Source organism: Schistocerca piceifrons, chromosome 7, assembly GCF_021461385.2.
Source record: "Schistocerca piceifrons isolate TAMUIC-IGC-003096 chromosome 7, iqSchPice1.1, whole genome shotgun sequence".
Taxonomy (NCBI): Eukaryota; Metazoa; Arthropoda; class Insecta; order Orthoptera; family Acrididae; genus Schistocerca; species Schistocerca piceifrons.
Genome location: NC_060144.1, coordinates 352,419,406 through 352,439,244, shown reverse-complemented (window position 1 = coordinate 352,439,244; position 19,839 = coordinate 352,419,406). Strand labels below are relative to the sequence as shown.

Genomic DNA, 19,839 nt, shown 5'->3' with positions numbered 1-19,839 from the left:
AAGTCTACAAAATTTGTGGCGAACAGATGGCACAGCAGTTGAAATATTTCATCCCACAATGGGCATAAACAGATTTTGTTTTCTCCTTCGATGCCTCCGATTCGACTATAAACAAACCAGAATGGAAAGGGAGAAACCAGATCACATGGTGGCGATAAGACAGGTGGTCAGTCTAATTTTTGAAAACTTTCGGAAGGCTTATAGAGTTTCTAAATACATGACAGCTGATGAAAAACTAGAAGCATTCCGTGGAAGATGCAGATTCCGACATTACATGCCAAATAAGCTAAACAAGTATGGAGTAAAGACTTTTGCAGCAGTGGATGTCAGAATGTTTTATGCATTCAACATGGAGGTGTATGTTGCGCAACAGTGTGAAGGTCCTTACAGAGAGGACAACAGACCAGTTGAACTTGTTCAGAGACTTTGTCAACCTATCCTGAATACAGGCCGCAACATAACTTGCGACAGTTATTTTACAAGTTACGAGCTTGCAAACACATTGATTACGAAGAAGACGACCATCGTTGGTGCCCTGAGGAAGAACAAGAGATAAGTACCAAGGGGATTTATTAACACTGAAATCTGACAAGAAAAGTCATCTATGTTTGGGTTTCAGAAAAATTGCACCTTAGTCTCTTATGTGCCGAAACGAAATACAGGGTGATACAAAAAGAATACCACAACTTTAAAAATGTGTATTTAATGAAAGTAACATAATATAACCTTCTGTTATACATAATTACAAAGAGTATTTAAAAAGTTTTTTTTTCACTCAAAAACAAGTTCAGAGATGTTCAATATGGCCCCCTCCAGACACTCGAGCAATATCAACCCGATACTCCAACTCTTTCCACACCCTCTGTAGCATATCAGGCGTAACAGTTTGGATAGCTGCTGTTTTTTCTCGTTTCAAATCATCAATGGTGGCTGGGAGAGGTGGCCGAAACACCATATCCTTAACATACCCCCATAAGAAAAAATCGCAGGGGGTAAGATCAGGGCTTCTTGGAGGCCAGTGATGAAGTGCTCTGACACAGGCTGCCTGGCGGCCGATCCATCGCCTCGGGTAGTTGACGTTCGGGTTTCATAACTAACCTTTTTCGTAGGAATCTCCATACAGTTGATTGTGGAATTTTCAGCTCTCTGCTAGCTCTGCGAGTCGATTTTCCTGGGCTGCGAACAAATTCTTGCTGGATGCGTGCTACATTTTCATCACTCGTTCTCGGCCGTCCAGAACTTTTCCCTTTGCACAAACACCCATTCTCTGTAAACTGTTTATACCAACGTTTAATACACCACCTATCAGGAGGTTTAACACCATACTTTGTTCGAAATGCACGCTGAACAACTGTCGTCGAATCACTTCTGCCGTACTCAATAACACAAAAAGCTTTCTGTTGAGGGGTCGCCATCTTAGCATCAACTGACGCTGATGCCTAGACAACAGCGCCTCAAGCGAACAAATGTACAACTAAATGAAACTTTCTAGCTCCCTTAATTCGCCGACAGATAGTGCTTAGCTCTGCCTTTTGCCGTTGCAGAGTTTTAAATTCCTAAAGTTGTGGTATTCTTTTTGAATCACCGTGTAGAGTGGCATTACTACTGTCAACGATGCACCACAATGAAATATTGACGAAAATACAGGGAATGATAAAAAAATAACCTTACTAAGGGTGGAGTTGACGTTGTAGACGGAATGAGTGCAACATACAATGTAGCTAGAAACACAAGAAGATGTCCAATGGTTGTTTTTTATCGCATCATGAACACACAGCTGCGATAAATGCTGCTATTATTTACAACTCAAATCAGAAGAACAACTGAGAAGAAGAGAGTTTTCGAGGTAGCTTTTTTTTCGCTTCTGCATGATCATTTTCAGCAAAGAGTAATGTCACAAACATTGCCAAGGAAGATAACTGAAAGAACTGGAGAGCTTTGCAGTGTGAAAATTTCTGAAGTGGAATCAACTGCGACTTCACGAGGACGGCGTGTGGATTGCAGAAGCACAAACAGAAAAACAAGATATATTTGTAAGAACCGCAAGGAATACATTTGCCTTGAACATTCTGTTGCTGTGTGCCAAGACTGTATCGATAAAATATCTGATTGAATACATCCATTATTTTGATAACAGTTAAATTTTATGTATCTCCATTTGTGTAAATATTTTTGACCAAAATATTAAATTTATCCTGTAAATATATTTACTAAACAGATTTGTAATGATATTACTTCATTCAATAACGCTTTCCTCCATAATATATAACTAAATGCAAATTCAGAAAGATAGAAACTACAAGGGTCTGTGAGACCTGCTGCGTGTACTGAAGGACGACATTTCAAAGTTCGCGGCGTCAAAGGGAAAAATTACATTAATCAAACGAGAAACGACAGTCGGAAGCGCATCAGAGACCGAGAGACGTAACTTTGTGCAGGCCGCAGGGAAATGGGTGTGTCCAAGCTACTGCGAAGTAACAGGACGTAGTATTTGCAAACGAACAGGAGAAAACGTGAGTAAATACTATCAAAATGCAAAACAGAATCCATGAATATACAAACCAAAGCCTCACAAAATCGTTCTCGATGTCCACAGGTCCAGATCAATTACACGAAATCGCGTTTGATATATAAAACATACTTGTCACAGCTAAGAACTTGGAAAACACGACAACGGTGAGGAAGGAAACGAACATATGCCATTAATTTCACCAAAATATACAAATTGAAGTTCCGATGATAAAATTAATGCAGACGGTTTTCTAAAATGCCTCGTGTTTGCTGATGTCTTGTGTTCGGATTTAGACTTGTGGCTTATTTTGCTGTGCAGGCACATGACACACTCAGTGTAAAATAAAATCTAAAGTGCACATATGATTTAAATGACAGCATAATGTGATGCATCATAGTCCATAACCTAAAAAGAACTTGTATGTATGTATTTTCAGGAAAATAATAAGATACCCATTGAGGATGCTACAACTGTGATGAACCACGTTTGGGTGACAAAGTAAACCAATAATTTGTGTACTTACAAAAAGGTGGACTCATCGTTAATTCATTAACATTTTTCTGCAAGCACTGAAACTGAGTCCAAACTCAAATAGGCCAATGATGTAAACAGACTGTTGTTTTATAGAAGATGAGAAGCTGAAACTCTCAGGAATACCTGTAATACTACCTTTACGACATAGTTCTCCAGTTGGACAACTCTTAAAGTTGTTGGGCATATAACTGATGAACTGCAAGAGGAAATTATCAACAAATGAAGCCTTCAAAGCATGGTCTATGGGCAAGTATTTCACAGGGGATACTCAGAATCCACTATTTTATGTGTATTAATAATCTTGTGTTGTCCATATGTTTGTTGTAAAAGTTGCGAAATAGCGGTAAAGAAATGTGTCGAATAGCAAGTATAGACCGTTGGGTCAGGAGAACTAAGGAAACTGAATCCCTTTCACCGAAACCAGATTTCACACAATAATGCCCAAAGTGATACAATGTAGTGGTAAAATATTGACATATTCTGTGAAAATATGTATAACACTGTTGGAAATAAAGAATGTTAGCAGTCATAATGTTGTGAGATGTGGTCAGAGGTAAAAATGTAAAATGAGTGTTATGTTTTATATTTCTGTTGACAATGAAGAAAGATGCCAGCCTTAACATTGTGAGTTGTAGTCACATGAAAGTGTAAAGTGAATGTAAATAAATGGACATAATAATCCTTAGACACTACTTATGAGATGACAAGAAAAATCTTATAGTCTCTGAGGTCAGTGTCTATAATATTTTACCAACGAGATGGGAGGTGTCCCAGAATCCAATATTAAGAGATGAAATATCACATTAAGTGTATTTTGTATCTAAGAGCTGTCTTGGGAAGACAGCAGAGGCATTTGTGCAATCATTTACTCAAGCAGCATTAGTATGGGACTGGCTTTCATTGGCCCTAAGTTTCCTTGAGAATTACACTGAGTTCTGTCTTGGAGCACCCTTTAGCTGGTTGGTTCTTTACAGGTTTGAGTCCTGTAACTGCCCTCATGAAAGTCGCTCTTCAGTTGCATCAATCGAGGTAGGCCCTTGTCAGTCAAACATGTAATCCTTACTCCCTCTCAGGACAAGACAATATTATTTCTTTATGGCTGTCCATCCCGTCTTACGGCATTGTTTTGCACAAAAAAGAGTATAGCATTGAAGATGATACATGAGAAATAATTTACTGATAGACTGTATGTGTGTGTGTGTGTGTGTGTGTGTGTGTTTTTTTTTTTGCTGCTGTTGATCGTGGTAAGAAGCTGTGTTGGGTTTCTGCTGACAAATCATCTCTCTGCTCTAATGCCCCTGTATTAGGCAACATGCATATGCAACGTCACAGTTGCAGAGTTAAGTGCAGTTAGGTACTAAGCATACGTACTGTGGCATGAAAGCCCCATAGCTATAGTAGTATTAAGTATTTGAATGTTGTTAATTTTATCACATTAATGCACATGTATCTTGAAATATATGCTGTTCCAAGTCACATTTCATGGCCACTGTTACAAGGAGTGGAGACATAACTTCATTTTTGCAATAATGTCAAGAATAAAACAGAGCTTCTATAATGTGAATACATATTAGCAGCTACATGTGACAGTGGATCAAGGACACCATTCATCGGTATTACCAGGTAACTTCTATGTCAAGTGTTAATTGGCGCATGCCGGGGTGGCCAAGCGGTTCTAGGCGCTACAGTCTGGAAGCGTGCAATTGCTACAGTTGCAGGTTTGAAACATGCTTCGGGCATGGATGTGTGTGATGTCCTTTGGTTAGTTAGGTTTAAGTAGTTCTAAGTTCTAGGGGACTGATGACCTCAGAAGTTAAGTCCCATAGTGCTCAGAGCCATTTGAACCATTTTGTTAATTGGCAGTGGGAACAACCATGGGTGTCAAATCATCATCAGCTGATTAGTATACAGGGCTATTCAAAATCAAGAAACAGATTTGAGACATTTATATCTTCCAAATTACAAACGGTAGCACCACAATTCCAACGTTTCTGGGCATACAACAGTTTAAATTTTGAATTCTAGAACTAGACTTGCTTCAAAACTGTTTATTTCCTCAACATGAAGGTGATTCAAATGACTTCAGCTTCATGCAATATGGTACCCTGACTCATACCTCTAAGTACATCCATTGTGACCTGAATGACATCATTCGATGATGTTTGACTGGAAGAAGAGGAGCAGAAGATGAACTTCATCGCCAGTGACCTCTCAGGTGTCCAGATCTGACTTCTATGTCTGAGGTTATGTAAAAGACCACATTTTTATCCCCCCCCCCCCTTCCCCCCTTTGTCTGACACTCTTGAAAGTCTGTGACATCGCATTGTTGAAACTGTGAATTTGATAACAAGAGACCAGCTGCTTTGTGTGTGGCAGGCAATGGGCCATCATTTTGATATTTGTCGTGTAACACATGGTGCTCACATTGAATACATAAAAATTTGAATTTTCTCTTTCCAGGAAAATTGGAGTCATGTTTCTATATTTTGTAGTTTGAAACCGATAAATACCGGAAATCTCTTCCTTCTTTATGAATAGCCATGTGAGATTGCTATTTTATTCATTAAAAACATGAAAATAACTCGCACAAGAATTTGGATGCAAGATCCTTTATTTCGACAGAAACAGAAGAACTAGAAAACACCAAAGACTTTCTACGTTATGTTGAAACATTAGGATATAATACTATTAATCTCACAAATACATTCATATTCCCTTCCCATATTTTATATTATGTCAGTGATTATATCCATCACTTGTAACTTAGCATATAGTAACTATTTTGTAAGAATGCTAGCTGCCTGTCAGCTTTTACCTCGTCCATAAATACCTAATCCACATATAAATCTCACGGCACTTTGATTCTTTGTTTGTTGCTGTCTTCAGTCTGAAGACTGCTTTGATGCAGCTCGCCACACTAGCGAAACCTTTAGAAGCCTCTTTATCTTCACCTAATGACTATAAGCTACATTTATTTGATCTGCTTGTTGTAGTCCAGTATTACTGTGCATCTACAATTTTTATCCACCAGACCTCCCTCCATTAATGAAACTAATGATTCTACAACTGCACACACACACACACACACACACACACACACACACATACGCACTGCAAGTCACTGTACAGTGCACGGTAGAAGGTACCATGTTCTGTTACAATTCATTTACTTTCCTGTTCCACTCGCAAATAGTGTGACAGAAAAACAGCTGTTTATAAGCCTCTGTAGAAGTCCCACTTTCCATATGCTAATTGTACATTGATGGCAGTAGAACCAATCTGGAGTCAGCCTCAAATACTGGTTCTCTAAATTTCCACTACACTGCTTTGTGAAAAGAAGATAGGCTTCCCTCCAGGGATTCTCATTTCAGTTTTAAGTAGCATCTCTTTAATACTTGTGTGCTGATTAAACTTACTGGTAGCTAACAGCATGTCTCTTAATTGCTTTCATGTCTTCCTTTATTCTGACCTGGTGGGTATCCCAAACAGTTGAGCAGTTCAAAAGAATGGGTGACACTATTCTATATGCTATCTACTTTACAAGTGAGCTACACTTTCCCAAAATTTTTTCGATAGAACAATGCTGAGCATTTGCCTTTTCTGCTGCCAGTCTGGTACGCCTATTCCATTTCATATCACTTCTCAATGTTATACCTAGATATTTGAGTGATATGATTATGTCAAGCAGCACACTACTAATGGTGTATTAGAAAGTTGCAGTACTGCTTTTCCTTGTCACCTGTATTAACCTACATTTTTCTGCCCTTATAGCAAGTTGCAGTTCATCACACCACCTAGAAATTCTGTCCAGGTCACATTGTCTCCTCCTACAGTCACTCAATGACAACAGTTTCCCATAGAGCAAAACATCATCAGATAACGGCAATAAATTTCTGTGCAGCCTGTCTGTCAGATCATTTATGTGAATATAGAGTAACAGTGGTCCTATCACACTTCCGTGTGGCACTCGTGGTAATACACTTGTCTCTGATGAACACCCACTGTCAATGACAACACTCTGGCATCTATTATCTAAGAAGTCTTCAAACCACTTACATGTCCAGGAACCTTATCCACGTGCTCTGACCTTTGTCAACAGTGTGCAGTGGACACTTTCTGGAAATTCAGGAATATGGAATCTGCCTGTTGTCCTCCACCCATGGTTTATAGGATATCATGTGAAAAAAAGGTGGGCTGGGTTTGACTTGAGTGATGCTTTCTAAATATGTACGGATTTGTGGTTACAAGCTTTTCTGTTTTAAGAAAATTTATTGTATTTATTTTAAGGAAATTTATTATATTCAGACTCAGAATGTGTTCAGAACTTTAACAACTGAGTTTTAGGTTAAAAGATTTGCATTCAGAAAGTAACTTGTGATCATATAGTGTACACTTAGATCAAGGTCTGCAGAAATTGGTACATTGCTTTATAAGGTACATAAATCATTACTCCTAGAATTTGATTGGTGAGGCTGGAAAAGGAAGGTATTCAAGTACCATGAAGGTGTTTTGAATGTCATTGACAAACCATTACTGAAGCTCCAGCCATTCATAGAAGGTGCTGCAGAAATACAAATCAAAAAGCTCAAGGAACTGTTTGATTTGTTTCCTAAGGCAAACATTTATACAGTGTGTATGACGACAAGTGCTGTTGTTTATGAAGTGTATCAGTGGTAGTGAAAAAGGAAACAGCTAGTGATACATGAGCTGCCTTAAAGCAGCAATTTGATGCCACATTCAAGGATCAGTTGTTTAAAATTTGTAGTCATTTTCACCATTAGTTGGAGATTGGCTGGTGGTTCAGATGTGTTCTACACCAATCCCTTCTTTTGGTCAAATTGTTCCACAAATTTCTTTTTCCCCCATTTTGATTCAGTACCTCATTAGTTACTTGATGTATTCACCTAGTGCCCAGCTTCTGTTCTTTCCTTGTTTGAAATGTTTATCATCTATATTTCACTTCCACACAGGGTTATACTCTAGACAAATATCTTCAGAAAATGCTTCATAACACTTAAGTTTATGTTGGATATTAATAAATTTCTCTTTCTCAGAAATGCTTTTCTTCCTGTTGCCAGTTTGCATTTTGCATCTTCCATACTTTTGCAATCATGAATTATTTTCCTGCCCAAATAGCAAAACTCACCAACTACTTTTAATGTATAATCTCCCAATCTAATTTCTTCAGCATTACTTGATATAATTAGACTGCATGCCATTATCCTTATTTTGCTACTGTTGATATTAATGTTATAACCTCTTTCCAAATCACTGTGTATTCCATTCAACTGCTCTTCTATTTCCTTTGCTGTCTTTACAGTGTTGTTAGCAGGCCTCAAAAAGTTTTTAATTCTTTGTCTTGTCTTGTGTGAATACCTCCTTGGTTTCCTGTGCAGCTTGCTTGATGTACATATTGAAAAACATTGGGGAGAGGCTAACACTTTCTCTTTACTATCTCAGCTACTACTTTCCGTTGATGGCTTTCAACTTTTATAGCTAGTCTGATGTCAATATTAGTTGTAGATAACCAAGTGCTCCCTGTATTTCATCTCTGCCGTCTTTTAACACAGTATGATTCCTGTATTTATATTCCAGTCAACATTGTCAAAAGCTTTCTCTAAATATACGAATGTATTAACCTAAAATTAATGATACAGTATTTACTGCCCTGTATGTTCCTGCATTTCCCTGGAACCCAAACGGATTAATTTCCACCATTTTCCATGATTCTGTAAATAATTTGTGTACTTATTTTGCAGCCATGACTTAATCATACTAGTTCAGTAATATACTAGTTCAATAATATTCACACCAATCAGCAACTGCTTTCTTTGGAATTTGAATGATTGCATTATTCTTAAAGTCCAGCAGTAACAGTAATTTGTCTCTCTCTCATATCTTGGTGTACCAGGTAGAATGAGTTTTGTCATGATTGGTTCCCTCAAGGGCCTCAGTAATTCTGAGTGACCTTGTTTTATCGTTTTCAGTGTTTTGTCAAATTCACTCGTAGAATTGTATCTCCCTCCTCATCTTCATCTATCTGTGCTTCTCTTTATATAAGTTCTTCTGTTTTCGAGTTACTTTCCCTTAGTCTACATATACATTTCAACTTTCAATATTCCATTCTTTGTGTAGTATGTTCTTGCCACCTGAGCTCTTAATTTGCTAACAGTGATTCCCTTTTCTATGAAGATCTCTTTACTTATCCTATAGGCAGTGTCTATGTTTCCCGTAGTCATGCATGCTTCTCTAACGCATTTCTCATCTAGCCATTGGTGTTTTGGCAATTTGCACTTCATGTCAATCTCATTTTTTAGATATCTGTAATTCCTTTTGTCTGATTCATTTGTTGCATTTTTACAATTTCTCCTTGTGTTACTTAACTTCAGTAACTAATACTCCATCAACCTCCTGACCCCACCGACACCCCGCACCCCTACCTTCTACCTTCTTCCTAAAATCCACAAACCCAATCATCCCGGCCGCCCCATTGTAGCTGGTTACCAAGCCCCCACGGATCTTATCTCTGCCTACGTAGATCAACACCTTCAACCCATTACATGCAGTCTCCCATCCTTCATCAAAGACACCAACCACTTTCTTGAGCGCCTGGAATCCTTACCCAATGTGTTACCCCCGGAAACCATCCTTGTAACCATTGATGCCACTTTCTTATACGCAAATATTCCGCACGTCCAGGGCCTCGCTGCGATGGAGCATTTCCTTTCACGCCGATCACCTGCCACCCTACCTAAAACCTCTTTCCTCATCACCTTAGCCAGCTTCATCCTGACCCACAACTTCTTCACTTTTGAAGGCCAGACATACCAACAATTAATGGGAACAGCCATGGGTACCAGGATGGCCCCCTCGTACGCCAACCTATTCATGGGTCGCTTAGAGGAAGCCATCTTGGTTACCCAGGCCTGCCAACCCAAAGTTTGGTACAGATTTATTGATGACATCTTCATGATCTCGACTCACAGTGAAGAAGAACTCCAGAATTTCCTCTCCAACCTCAACTCCTTTGGTTCCATCAGATTCACGTGGTCCTACTCCAAATCCCATGCCACTTTCCTTGACGTTGACCTCCACCTGTCCAATGGCCAGCTTCACACGTCCGTCCACATCAAACCCACCAACAAGCAACAGTACCTCCATTATGACAGCTGCCACCCATTCCACATCAAACGGTCCCTTCTCTACAGCCTAGATCTTCGTGGCAAACGAATCTGCTCCAGTCCGGAATCCCTGAACCATTACACCAACAACCTGACAACAGCTTTCGCATCCCGCAACTACCCTCCCGACGTGGTACAGAAGCAAATAACCAGAGCCACTTCCTCATCCCCTCAAACCCAGAATACCCCACAGAAGAACCACAAAAGTGCCCCACTTGTGACAGGATACTTTCCGGGACTGGACCAGACTCTGAATGTGGCTCTCCAGCAGGGATACGACTTCCTCAAATCCTGCCCTGACATGAGATCCATCCTTCATGAAATCCTCCCCACTCCACCAAGAGTGTCTTTCCGCCGTCCACCTAACCTTCGTAACCTGTTAGTTCATCCCTATGAAATCCCCAAACCACCTTCCCTACCCTCTGGCTCCTATCCTTGTAACCGCCCCCGATGTAAAACCTGTCCCATGCACCCTCCTACCACCACCTACTCCAGTCCTTTAACCCGGAAGGTGTACACGATCAAAGGCAGAGCCACATGTGAAAGCACCCACGTGATTTACCAACTGACCTGCCTACACTGTGATGCATTCTATGTGGGAATGACCAGCAACAAACTGTCCATTCGCATGAATGGACACAGGCAGACAGTGTTTGTTGGTAATGAGGATCACCCTGTGGCTAAACATGCCTTGGTGCACGGCCAGCACATCTTGGCACAGTGTTACACCGTTCGGGTTATCTGGATACTTCCCACCAACACCAACCTATCCGAACTCCGGAGATGGGAACTTGCTCTTCAATATATCCTCTCTTCCCGTTACCCACCAGGCCTCAATCTCCGCTAATTTCAAGTTGCCACCACTCATACCTCACCTGTCATTCAACATCAGCTTTGCCTCTGCACTTCCGCCTCGACTGAAATCTCTGCCCAAACTCTTTGTGTTTAAATATGTCTGCTTGTGTCTGTATATGTGTGGATGGATATGTGTGTGTGTGTGTGTGTGTGTGTGTGTGTGTGTGTGTGTGTGTGTGTGTGCAAGTGTATACCCGTCCTTTTTTCCCCCTAAGGTAAGTCTTTCCGCTCCCGGGATTGGAATGACTCCTTACCCTCTCCCTTAAAACCCACATCCTTTCGTCTTTCCCTCTCCTTCCCTCTTTCCTGATGGGGCAACAGTTTGTTGCGAAAGCTTGAATTTTGTGTGTATGTATGTGTCTGTTTGTGTGTCTATCGACCTGCCAGCGCTTTCGTATGGTAAGTCACATCATCTTTGTTTTTAAATATATTTTTCCTGCGTGGAATGTTTCTATTTTTTCAAAAACCTTCTCCATGGAAACGTGTACATGAGCCAACTTTCATGGTAACCCGCAAACAATGTCAAAATCTTTTGTAAGGTACTCTATTCCATGCACTGTCCGAAATATTATGTACACAGTGATGTTCCTCTTGATGGTCAAGTGTGCAAAATTTCTTCAAGATCGGAATAAATCTGTAGGTTGGTGTAGAAGTGTGTAAGTAAAGTACCCTCCGCCATGCACCATTCAGAATTTTAAGCAGACAGTGCCCTTCATCCTGCTTTGAACATCAAGTGTGCCAAATTTCATCAAGATCGGAATAAAAACGTACAATTTGTCGAATTCCGTTAGGTAAAGTAACCTCTGCCATGCACCCTACGAAATTTTATGTAGACTGTGACCTTCCTCTTGGTTTCAAGGTACAGTGTGCAAAATTTCATCAAGATTGTATGCAATAAAAACACACGGAAACAATGAAAACACACTTTCAGTTTTTCTCAAATTTTCCAGTTTTTCGGTCGATTTTCCAAAAATGTTATTTCATAAAAACCTTGTCCTGATAATTACAAACACAGCAAAAAAAATAAAAAAAATTGACAAATTGGTCCAGCCGTTCGCGAGTTTTATGCTTATCAACACATTTGGCAATTCATTTTTATTTACATAGATAATAAGCCAGAAATATACGCGTAAGGGACGAATGTACAAATATATATATAATGTTGGGGTTTGTCTTTTGGTGCTCAGGTAAAATAAAAAGTTGTAGCTAACGTTGATACTACGACAATGACGCGTGCAGACTAAACGGCTGCGTAGCGCAGCTCAGCAGTAATATGGGCAGGCAAGCAAGTTTTCCACAGCCTGCCCGGGTTGGGTTCTGCTTGGCTTGGCTTGGCTGGGAGTGGAGCAGCCTGCACGTTCTGTTGACAACGTGCGGCGGCCTGCCCGCCTGGCCACCGGGCAAACATGGGTGGGTTAAAAGCAAAACATGTACACCACTGTGCGTGGGGGCCATACCAGCTAGGCCTAACGGGATATTGAACGTATACAGATTTGGGCAGCATGAATGGTCACAGGTTTTTTTAATCCATGGGAGAGTGTCACAGAGATACTGAAGGAACTGAACTGAAAGACTCTGCAAGATATACATAAACTACCCTGAAAATGTCCATTAACAAAGTTTCAAGAACTGGCTTTAAATGATTACTGTAGGAATATACTACAAACCCCTATATATTGTTCACATAGGGATTGTGAAGATAAGAGTACAATAATTACTGCACACACAGAGGCATTCAAACAACCATTCTTCCTGCACTCCGTACATAAATGGTACAATGGGATGTACCCTCTGCCATGCATCTCACCGTGGTTTGGAGAGTATAGACGTAGATATAGGTGCAGAAGTAAATACAGTTGTGCTGCCGAGAAGTGTGTAATGATTCTTGCTGTTCATATTATATATTTATGACTTTGCAGAAAATACTAATAGTAACCTCAGAATATTCTATGACTATAATATCCGTAAGTCACAGTTGCAATCAGTGAATGCATACAATCATCTTCATGTAACAAACTGTATGTATATGAACAGGAATGGTCATAGTTTCAGTAATATGTAAAGTAAGGAGCAAATCAGTTCGTTGGGGCATACTGCGGAAATGCCATCAGTCTACAAAAGAGATTGCTTATAAAATTCTTGTGCAACCCACTGTACTATGTTGCTCAAGTGTGAGTGACCCATATCAAATAGGACTAATTGTGGATACTGAAGCCATGCAAAGAAGGGAAGCACAAACAGTCACAGGTTTGTTTCACCCACAGGAGAGTGTTACAGAGATGCTGAGAAAACTAACTAGCAGGTGCTTGGAGACAGATGCACACTATCCTGTAAAAAGGTGCTTAGAAAATTTCAAGAAGCTACTTTGATGAGTCTCTAAATATATTATAAGCCCCAAAATACTGTTTCCATTGAGATCACAAAGACAAGATTACAGTGTGCACCAAGATGTTCAAGCAATGATTCTTCCACACTCCAAATGTGATTGTAACAGCAAGAGGCCTTAATAATTGATGCAATGCACAGTACCATCCACTATCCACTTCACTGGGGTTTACTGAGCACAGATGTAGAAACATGGAAACTTCAAGGAATGAAAATAATATAAATATGTATAAAACTAAAAGGAAGATTTTAATGATGAGGAGATATAATTCTTTTATAAATATGGTACAAATAAACTGGTCTGTGATGAGTGCTGTAACATGTTACAAATCATTATGACAGATATACTATTTAGCAGCCAACTGAAACACCAGGATGGATGAGGAGTGCTACAAAATGAAGCATTTTGAATGTGTCAAATTGATGTGTGGCTGTTCAGCAAACAGAAACGGACACAATAATTTCTGATGTTTTGTTCTGCCTAAAAGAAGCATGGGAAGATAAAATCAGCTATCAAAGCCAATGCTATGTGCAGCAGTTTTTGACCATCACAATAAAGAAAAATCAACTGATAGCAGATTTGTGTATGGTATGACTATTGAAAACATCATAGGTTGGCATTTATGATAGAGTAGAAATTCACAAAAACCAGAAATTTAGTTTACACAGATATTTGTGGACTCACGGAGGAAAGTGATTTTCAGGATCATCGGTACTTTCCTTTATTTAAAGATGATTTTTCCAGTTTCATTGTTCCATAGTTTTTGCCACACACAGGTGACATTAAAGAAAAATTACCACTGTTTTAAAAAATATAAAGAAATAATCTGATTTTACAGTGGGAAAATTACATATAGATGGTGGTAACGAGTTTAGTAACAATGATATGAGTCATTTTGCGGGCTCAATTATACAAAAACTTTCTATTACTGAAAAACATACTTCTCAGTAAAATGTAGTTGCTGAGTTTGAACACAGAATCCTGTGTGAAATGGTACATTCTCGGCTCTGCTCTGCTACACATCTACTTAAAGCATTGTGGGATGAAGCAATTTCGGCTGTAGCCTGTACCTTGAATCAAATTGGCCCCTTGAGAATTAAGGCAAGTCTCCATTTCAAACACTTTTCAAGAAGGGAGGTCAGTTCAATAATTTTGTACGATTTGGAACAAAGCATTATGCTTGGATCCCAACATGAAAACAGAAGAAATTTGGTGATAAATCTACTAAAAAATATGTGGTTGGTTAAGTAGATTGTGAGTACCGTGTTTACTTTCCTGAAAAATGATGTGTCTCATATGCAGAGATTTGTAGCTTCCAACAATTACTAAAGCCACTGAATCATGTTAAAACGGCTGTCTGACATCAGGTATTGAGAAAGATGATGAGGTTTCAGGAATCTGACATGAAACAGTTAAATTTGAAGAGATTAGTCAACAAGATCTTTTCAACAGAGATATATCTAATCACTGTGTTAGCAATCACTTGCATGTCAGTGAAGTACAGTTTCGTAGCAACTTAGAAGTAAGTTACAGTAAAGATTCAGACCATCGGCCGAGGATGATGCTCCTTCATGAACCAGCAAGCAATTATACAGAAGGAAGCAAATGAGAATTATCTTAAATAAGTAAGGTGAGTGCAAACTGGCTTTACAATATAAAATTAAATGCAAATGGTAAAATGGTATGTATAGTGATTTGGAATAGGTTATACTGACATATTTAGTCCTGCAGCAAGATCTGAGACATGACTGGTACATGAAACAATTTTATGTAAGGCCTGCAGGGTGCTGATAACCTCGCTGTTGTGCGCTCTAAAACACTAATCATCATCATCATGTAAGGACTGCATTTCTAAATGGTATTTTTGAAGAAGGAATTTTAACGCATCAACCAGTATGCTACGACAGTAAAAAGGTAACTGTAAGCAAAGTGGTGAAAACTATGGTTTGAAACAAGCATCAAAATGCTGATACACATGTGCTGTTAAATTTATTTATTTATTTTTTATCCATCTTTCAGCACCTACATGCAATCGATGTCGTCAGAAGAGTTACAGCTATTTGTACATTATGTTTTACATACCAAAATATTACATAGTAAAAATATAGCAATGTTGTAAACTATTAGCTTACAACAGCCTCTACACCTAGATCCATACATAACAGTAAGCCATAATTTATCAACATTAACATGCAATCAATGTTGTCAGAAGTATTATAGCTATTTGTACATTATGTTTCATATAGCAAAAATATTACATGGAAAAAAAAGATAGTGTTGTACCCTATTAGCTTATAGCTAGCTGCCTCTACATCCATAACTATACATAACAGTAAGCCTTAGTTTATCAATAAATTAGATCATCTTTACAACTATTCTGAAATTCTTCTACACTGTAGAAAGTATTTTTCTTCATCCACACTTTGGTTTTAGTTTTGAAAATATCCATTGAAACCAATTGAGCCTGTACGGGTAAAGTGTTGAATAATTTTATGCCTATGTATTCATAGCTAGATTGGGTTTTCTTAAGCCTGGTTGTGGGTATATCAATCATATTTGTTTGTCGAGTATTGTGTTGATGAACTGATTTCCTTATAGTGTAGTGGTTTAAGTTTTCTTTTATGTTTAATAGGCAACAATATATGTAAAGAGATGGGACTGTGAGAATTTTTAAGTCTCTAAAATAAGGTCTACATGAGGTCTTGTTGTCAGTGATTCCGTACAAACGTCTAATTGCTTTCTTCTGCCAAGTGAAAATTTTTTTGGCTCCTGGAGAGTTACCCCATAAAAGAATGCCATATTGTAGATGGCAATGAAAGAAGGCATAGTATGACTGAAGCAATAAATCTTGTGTAACACGTGTGTAGTTTGGCTAGTAGGTAGATAACTCGTGATAGCTTTCGACATACATAATCTGTATGTGTGTCCCAAGTTAATTTTGAGTCAATGTGTATTCCTAATAGTTTAACAGATGATAACTCCATGTTACTGTTTGATAAACTGAAGATTATCTTGACAGTCTTTTCATGGTTCATAGATAAGTCATTAGCTTAAACCAGATATTAGATGTTTTGAGACACTCTTCACTTTCCTCCTTCAATATGTTTATATCCTTTCCAGAATTAGCTAATGTTGTGTCATCAGCATAGAGGATAGATTTACAGGGTAAGTTGTTCGGAAATTCATTTACAAACAATATAAATAGTAGAGGGCCAAGCACTGAGCCCTGAGGAACACCTCGTTTTATACTTAAAGTCTGTGACTGTTGGTCATTATGCTTTACTATTTGTTTTCTATTGCTGAGGTATGATTCAATTAGTGAGAGTTCCAAGTGTTTGATTCCATAGCAATACAGTTTATCTAATAATAATTTGTGGTTAACTGAGTCGAAAGCCTTACTCAAGTCAATTAGAATGGCTTCAGCAGATAATTCTGACTCAAATGCGCTTAGTACAAAAGAGATAAGGTTTTCAACTGCTTTGACTGTTGATAAGTTTGACCTGAATCCATACTGAGAATCATTTAATATATTATTGTCTGATAGGTGTATGCATATTTGCTGCATTATGCAATGTTCTATTATTTTTGAGAGAATAGGCACAAGTGAAATTGGTCTATAATTATTGATACAGGACTTGTCACCCTTTTTGTACAATGGTATGACAACTGTTTTTTTGAGACATTCTGGAAAGTGTCCACTCGAGAGCACCCAGTTTATCAGTATGCAAAGAGGGTATGTTATGAGATCTACAACTTTTTTAATTACATAGTTTGACAGGCCATACACATCTTCAGATTTAGAGTATCCTAATTTAGAGGTTGCTTTAATTATATCAGTTACTTGTACTTCTCTCCATTTACAAGCTGACACTATGTTTGTAATGTTTTGTTGAAAATTTCTGCCAGATATTGAGTGAGAAATAGGTGTATGTGTTGAATTGGAATTCTGGTTGCTATGGGTTGGAAGGCTAAGATTGGTAGAGTTGACAAAAAAGTGATTGAAATCATCAGCAGTGACGTTAGCAGCATTTGTGTTGTCTTTGTAGTTTATATCCATACCTAGCTCTGCTTTTATTACTTTCTATGCAGCCTTACATTTATTGGGTGATTTTTTAATGAAATCACCATTTGCCTTACACTTGGCTATTTTAATTTCACATCTATATTTTCTTTTCAGGTTTTTGTAAGTTTCTTTATCTACTGCTCCCTTTTTGACCTTATCATGACAAGTAATTACCAATAGTCTCAGTTTTTGTAATTGGGGTGAAAACCACTTCTGTAAAGTTGAGTGGCTAGGTTTCCTAACTTTTTTGTTTTTTAACCAGTGGACAGCATGTGTGGAAGATTTCAGAAATGATTTTGAGGAATGTGCTGAAGGCTTCATCAACATTTCTGGAGGAATGTATAACAGTATTCCAATCTATAGACTTAAGTTTTTCTCTATACTTGTTAATATTTGTATCTGTAGATAGTCTGACACACTGAGTTTGTTCCTCGTCTTCTTTTGGTTTTTTAGTAATTAGTTTCACCCATATACCTCTATGGTCTGACAGGTAATCGACATTAAGTAAGCCTAGCTCAAAATCACATTTGTATACATTTGTTATTAGATTGTCAAGACAGGAGGAGTGCCTTGTAGGACTTTCATTAGCACAAAAGAGATTATAGGATCTTAACATGTTTACTAAATTAACATTTCTGGCTGTCATTTTCCTAATGTCTATGTTTAGATCCCCAAAGATTAAAATTTTGTATTTAGTATATTTTTGTATACTGATCACAAGTTTTTCTAAACGTTCTATAAATTGTTCTACATTACTTTCAGGAGTGTGATGTAAAGACACAGTTATGAGCTGTATACTAGGTATAATAAAAGCAGCTGCTTCAAAAACACCTTTAGTGCATAGGTCACTAACTTCAAGAACAGAAAACTTTAGGTCTAGATCATTGCTAATATATATGGATGAACCCCCATAGGATTCACTGGGTCTGCAGAAGTATGTAGCTAATCTGAAACCTGATGGTACATACAGTTTTATATCCTCTTCCTTTAACCAATGTTCGTTTATACATAAAATCATTCTTTTGTTACTTTTTAATAGTATACCAAGCTCATCAACTTTATTTTTCAGAGACCTGACATTTAAGTGCAGAAATAAGATAGAGTTACTGTCACAGGAGGGGAGGAGTACAGTATTATGGGGCAATGGAGAACATTTAATTGTTTTTTCAGCCCTGGAATCTATGTTAGGTGGCGGTTGGACTTCCTTGGGATAAACCATAAAAAATCTTCATTTCTCTTAGGTAATTTTTTGGGTCTGTTTGAAACACGGTTGGAAGTTTGTTTCACTTTACTGTCCATAAGTTTTATAGGAACATGTTTTCCCAAATCATTTGGTATCACTTCATCCTGAGACAAAGATGATACTTTACTCACTGTGACTGGTCTATTCTTTTCTGCTACTCTTGAAGGTGATGGAGGAGGAGCTGGTACTGTTTCTGCTGTTGGTGAAGTTGGTTTAGTTGCTGCTGGTGGAGGAGTTGTTTCTGCTATTACTGGTAAAGGAGTTGGTTCTACTACTGCTGGTGTGGGAGATGGTGCTGCTGCTATAGGAACTAGTTCTACTGCTGGAGGAGTTGCTTCTGCTGTTGCTGATGGTGTTTCTTCTGCTATTTCTGGTGAAGTAGTTTGTGCTGTTACTGCTGGTGAGGGGATGTAATATCTGGGAGATCTGTATTGATCTTTACGTATTCCACAACAAAAATACAAAACCATTAGTGCTTTTTCCTGTTGATGATGGACTGATTATTGAGCAAAGTCGTATGTGTAGGCAGATGTGCTGAACACCACAAAGCAGGTCAGTATGGAGAGTACATGGCTTTAGCAGGTACAGCACCACAACAGATGCACTTTGGCACATATAAATACTGGCTGTCCAGCCAAGCACATCACCACAGCATTACTCAAATCTGCAAGTCATTGAGTAGTCAACAATCATTGCGTCAACCCCAGCTGAGGTCCAGACACCACATGATGAGCTGGGGGTCAAATTGAGGACTGTGATTCGAATTCGTATCTCCTCTTTCGAGGATCTGAATCTCTCGGAACAGTATAGTTCAGTCATTTCGTTCCTTTTCCCAAGACTGCAATCTTCTCTAGGTCTCCTCCAAAGGTAAGTATGTGGGTCTGAGACCTGATCCAGTACAAAAATATTCATAATTTCATTTCAAGCTTTATCAAGTGCACACCCACTTGCTAGTGAAAATTAACGCGCATTTTCAATGTCTGTTCATGTGTTGCCAACAATCGCAACAGGTGTCGTTATTTCTGGTCAAACACGCACACATCTTACCGTTCATGAGTAAGCAAC

At 38.6% G+C, this 19,839-nt stretch overlaps 1 protein-coding gene and 1 long non-coding RNA gene across 2 annotated transcripts; one reads left to right on the top strand and one right to left on the bottom strand.

The window, feature by feature from the left end:
- Window positions 1-1,611: 1,611 nt before the first annotated feature.
- On the top strand, window positions 1,612-3,578 carry LOC124805217. The gene is made up of 3 exons (XR_007017409.1): window positions 1,612-2,513; window positions 2,597-2,676; window positions 2,949-3,578. It is a non-coding gene; the product is annotated as an uncharacterized LOC124805217 (long non-coding RNA).
- An 8,744-nt stretch (window positions 3,579-12,322) lies between these two features.
- LOC124805700 (vegetative cell wall protein gp1-like) lies at window positions 12,323-19,244 on the bottom strand. Its single transcript, XM_047266270.1, has 2 exons — window positions 18,824-19,244; window positions 12,323-12,471 (listed from the first exon to the last, which is right to left on the bottom strand). The coding sequence occupies exons 1-2, from the start codon at window positions 19,242-19,244 to the stop codon at window positions 12,323-12,325; spliced, it is 570 nt and encodes a 189-aa protein (XP_047122226.1).
- Between the last annotated feature and the right edge of the window lie 595 nt (window positions 19,245-19,839).

What these genes read in the sequence shown, in the direction of transcription:
- LOC124805700 (XM_047266270.1), bottom strand. Translation starts at nt 19,244, where the DNA reads ATGGTTTTGTATTTTTGTTGTGGAATACGTAAAGATCAATACAGATCT. An exon ending in TCCTATAAAACTTATGGACA is followed by an intron (nt 12,472 to 18,823) that starts GTAAAGTGAAAC and finishes CCCGGTGGCCAG; the next exon opens with GCGGGCAGGCCGCCGCACGT.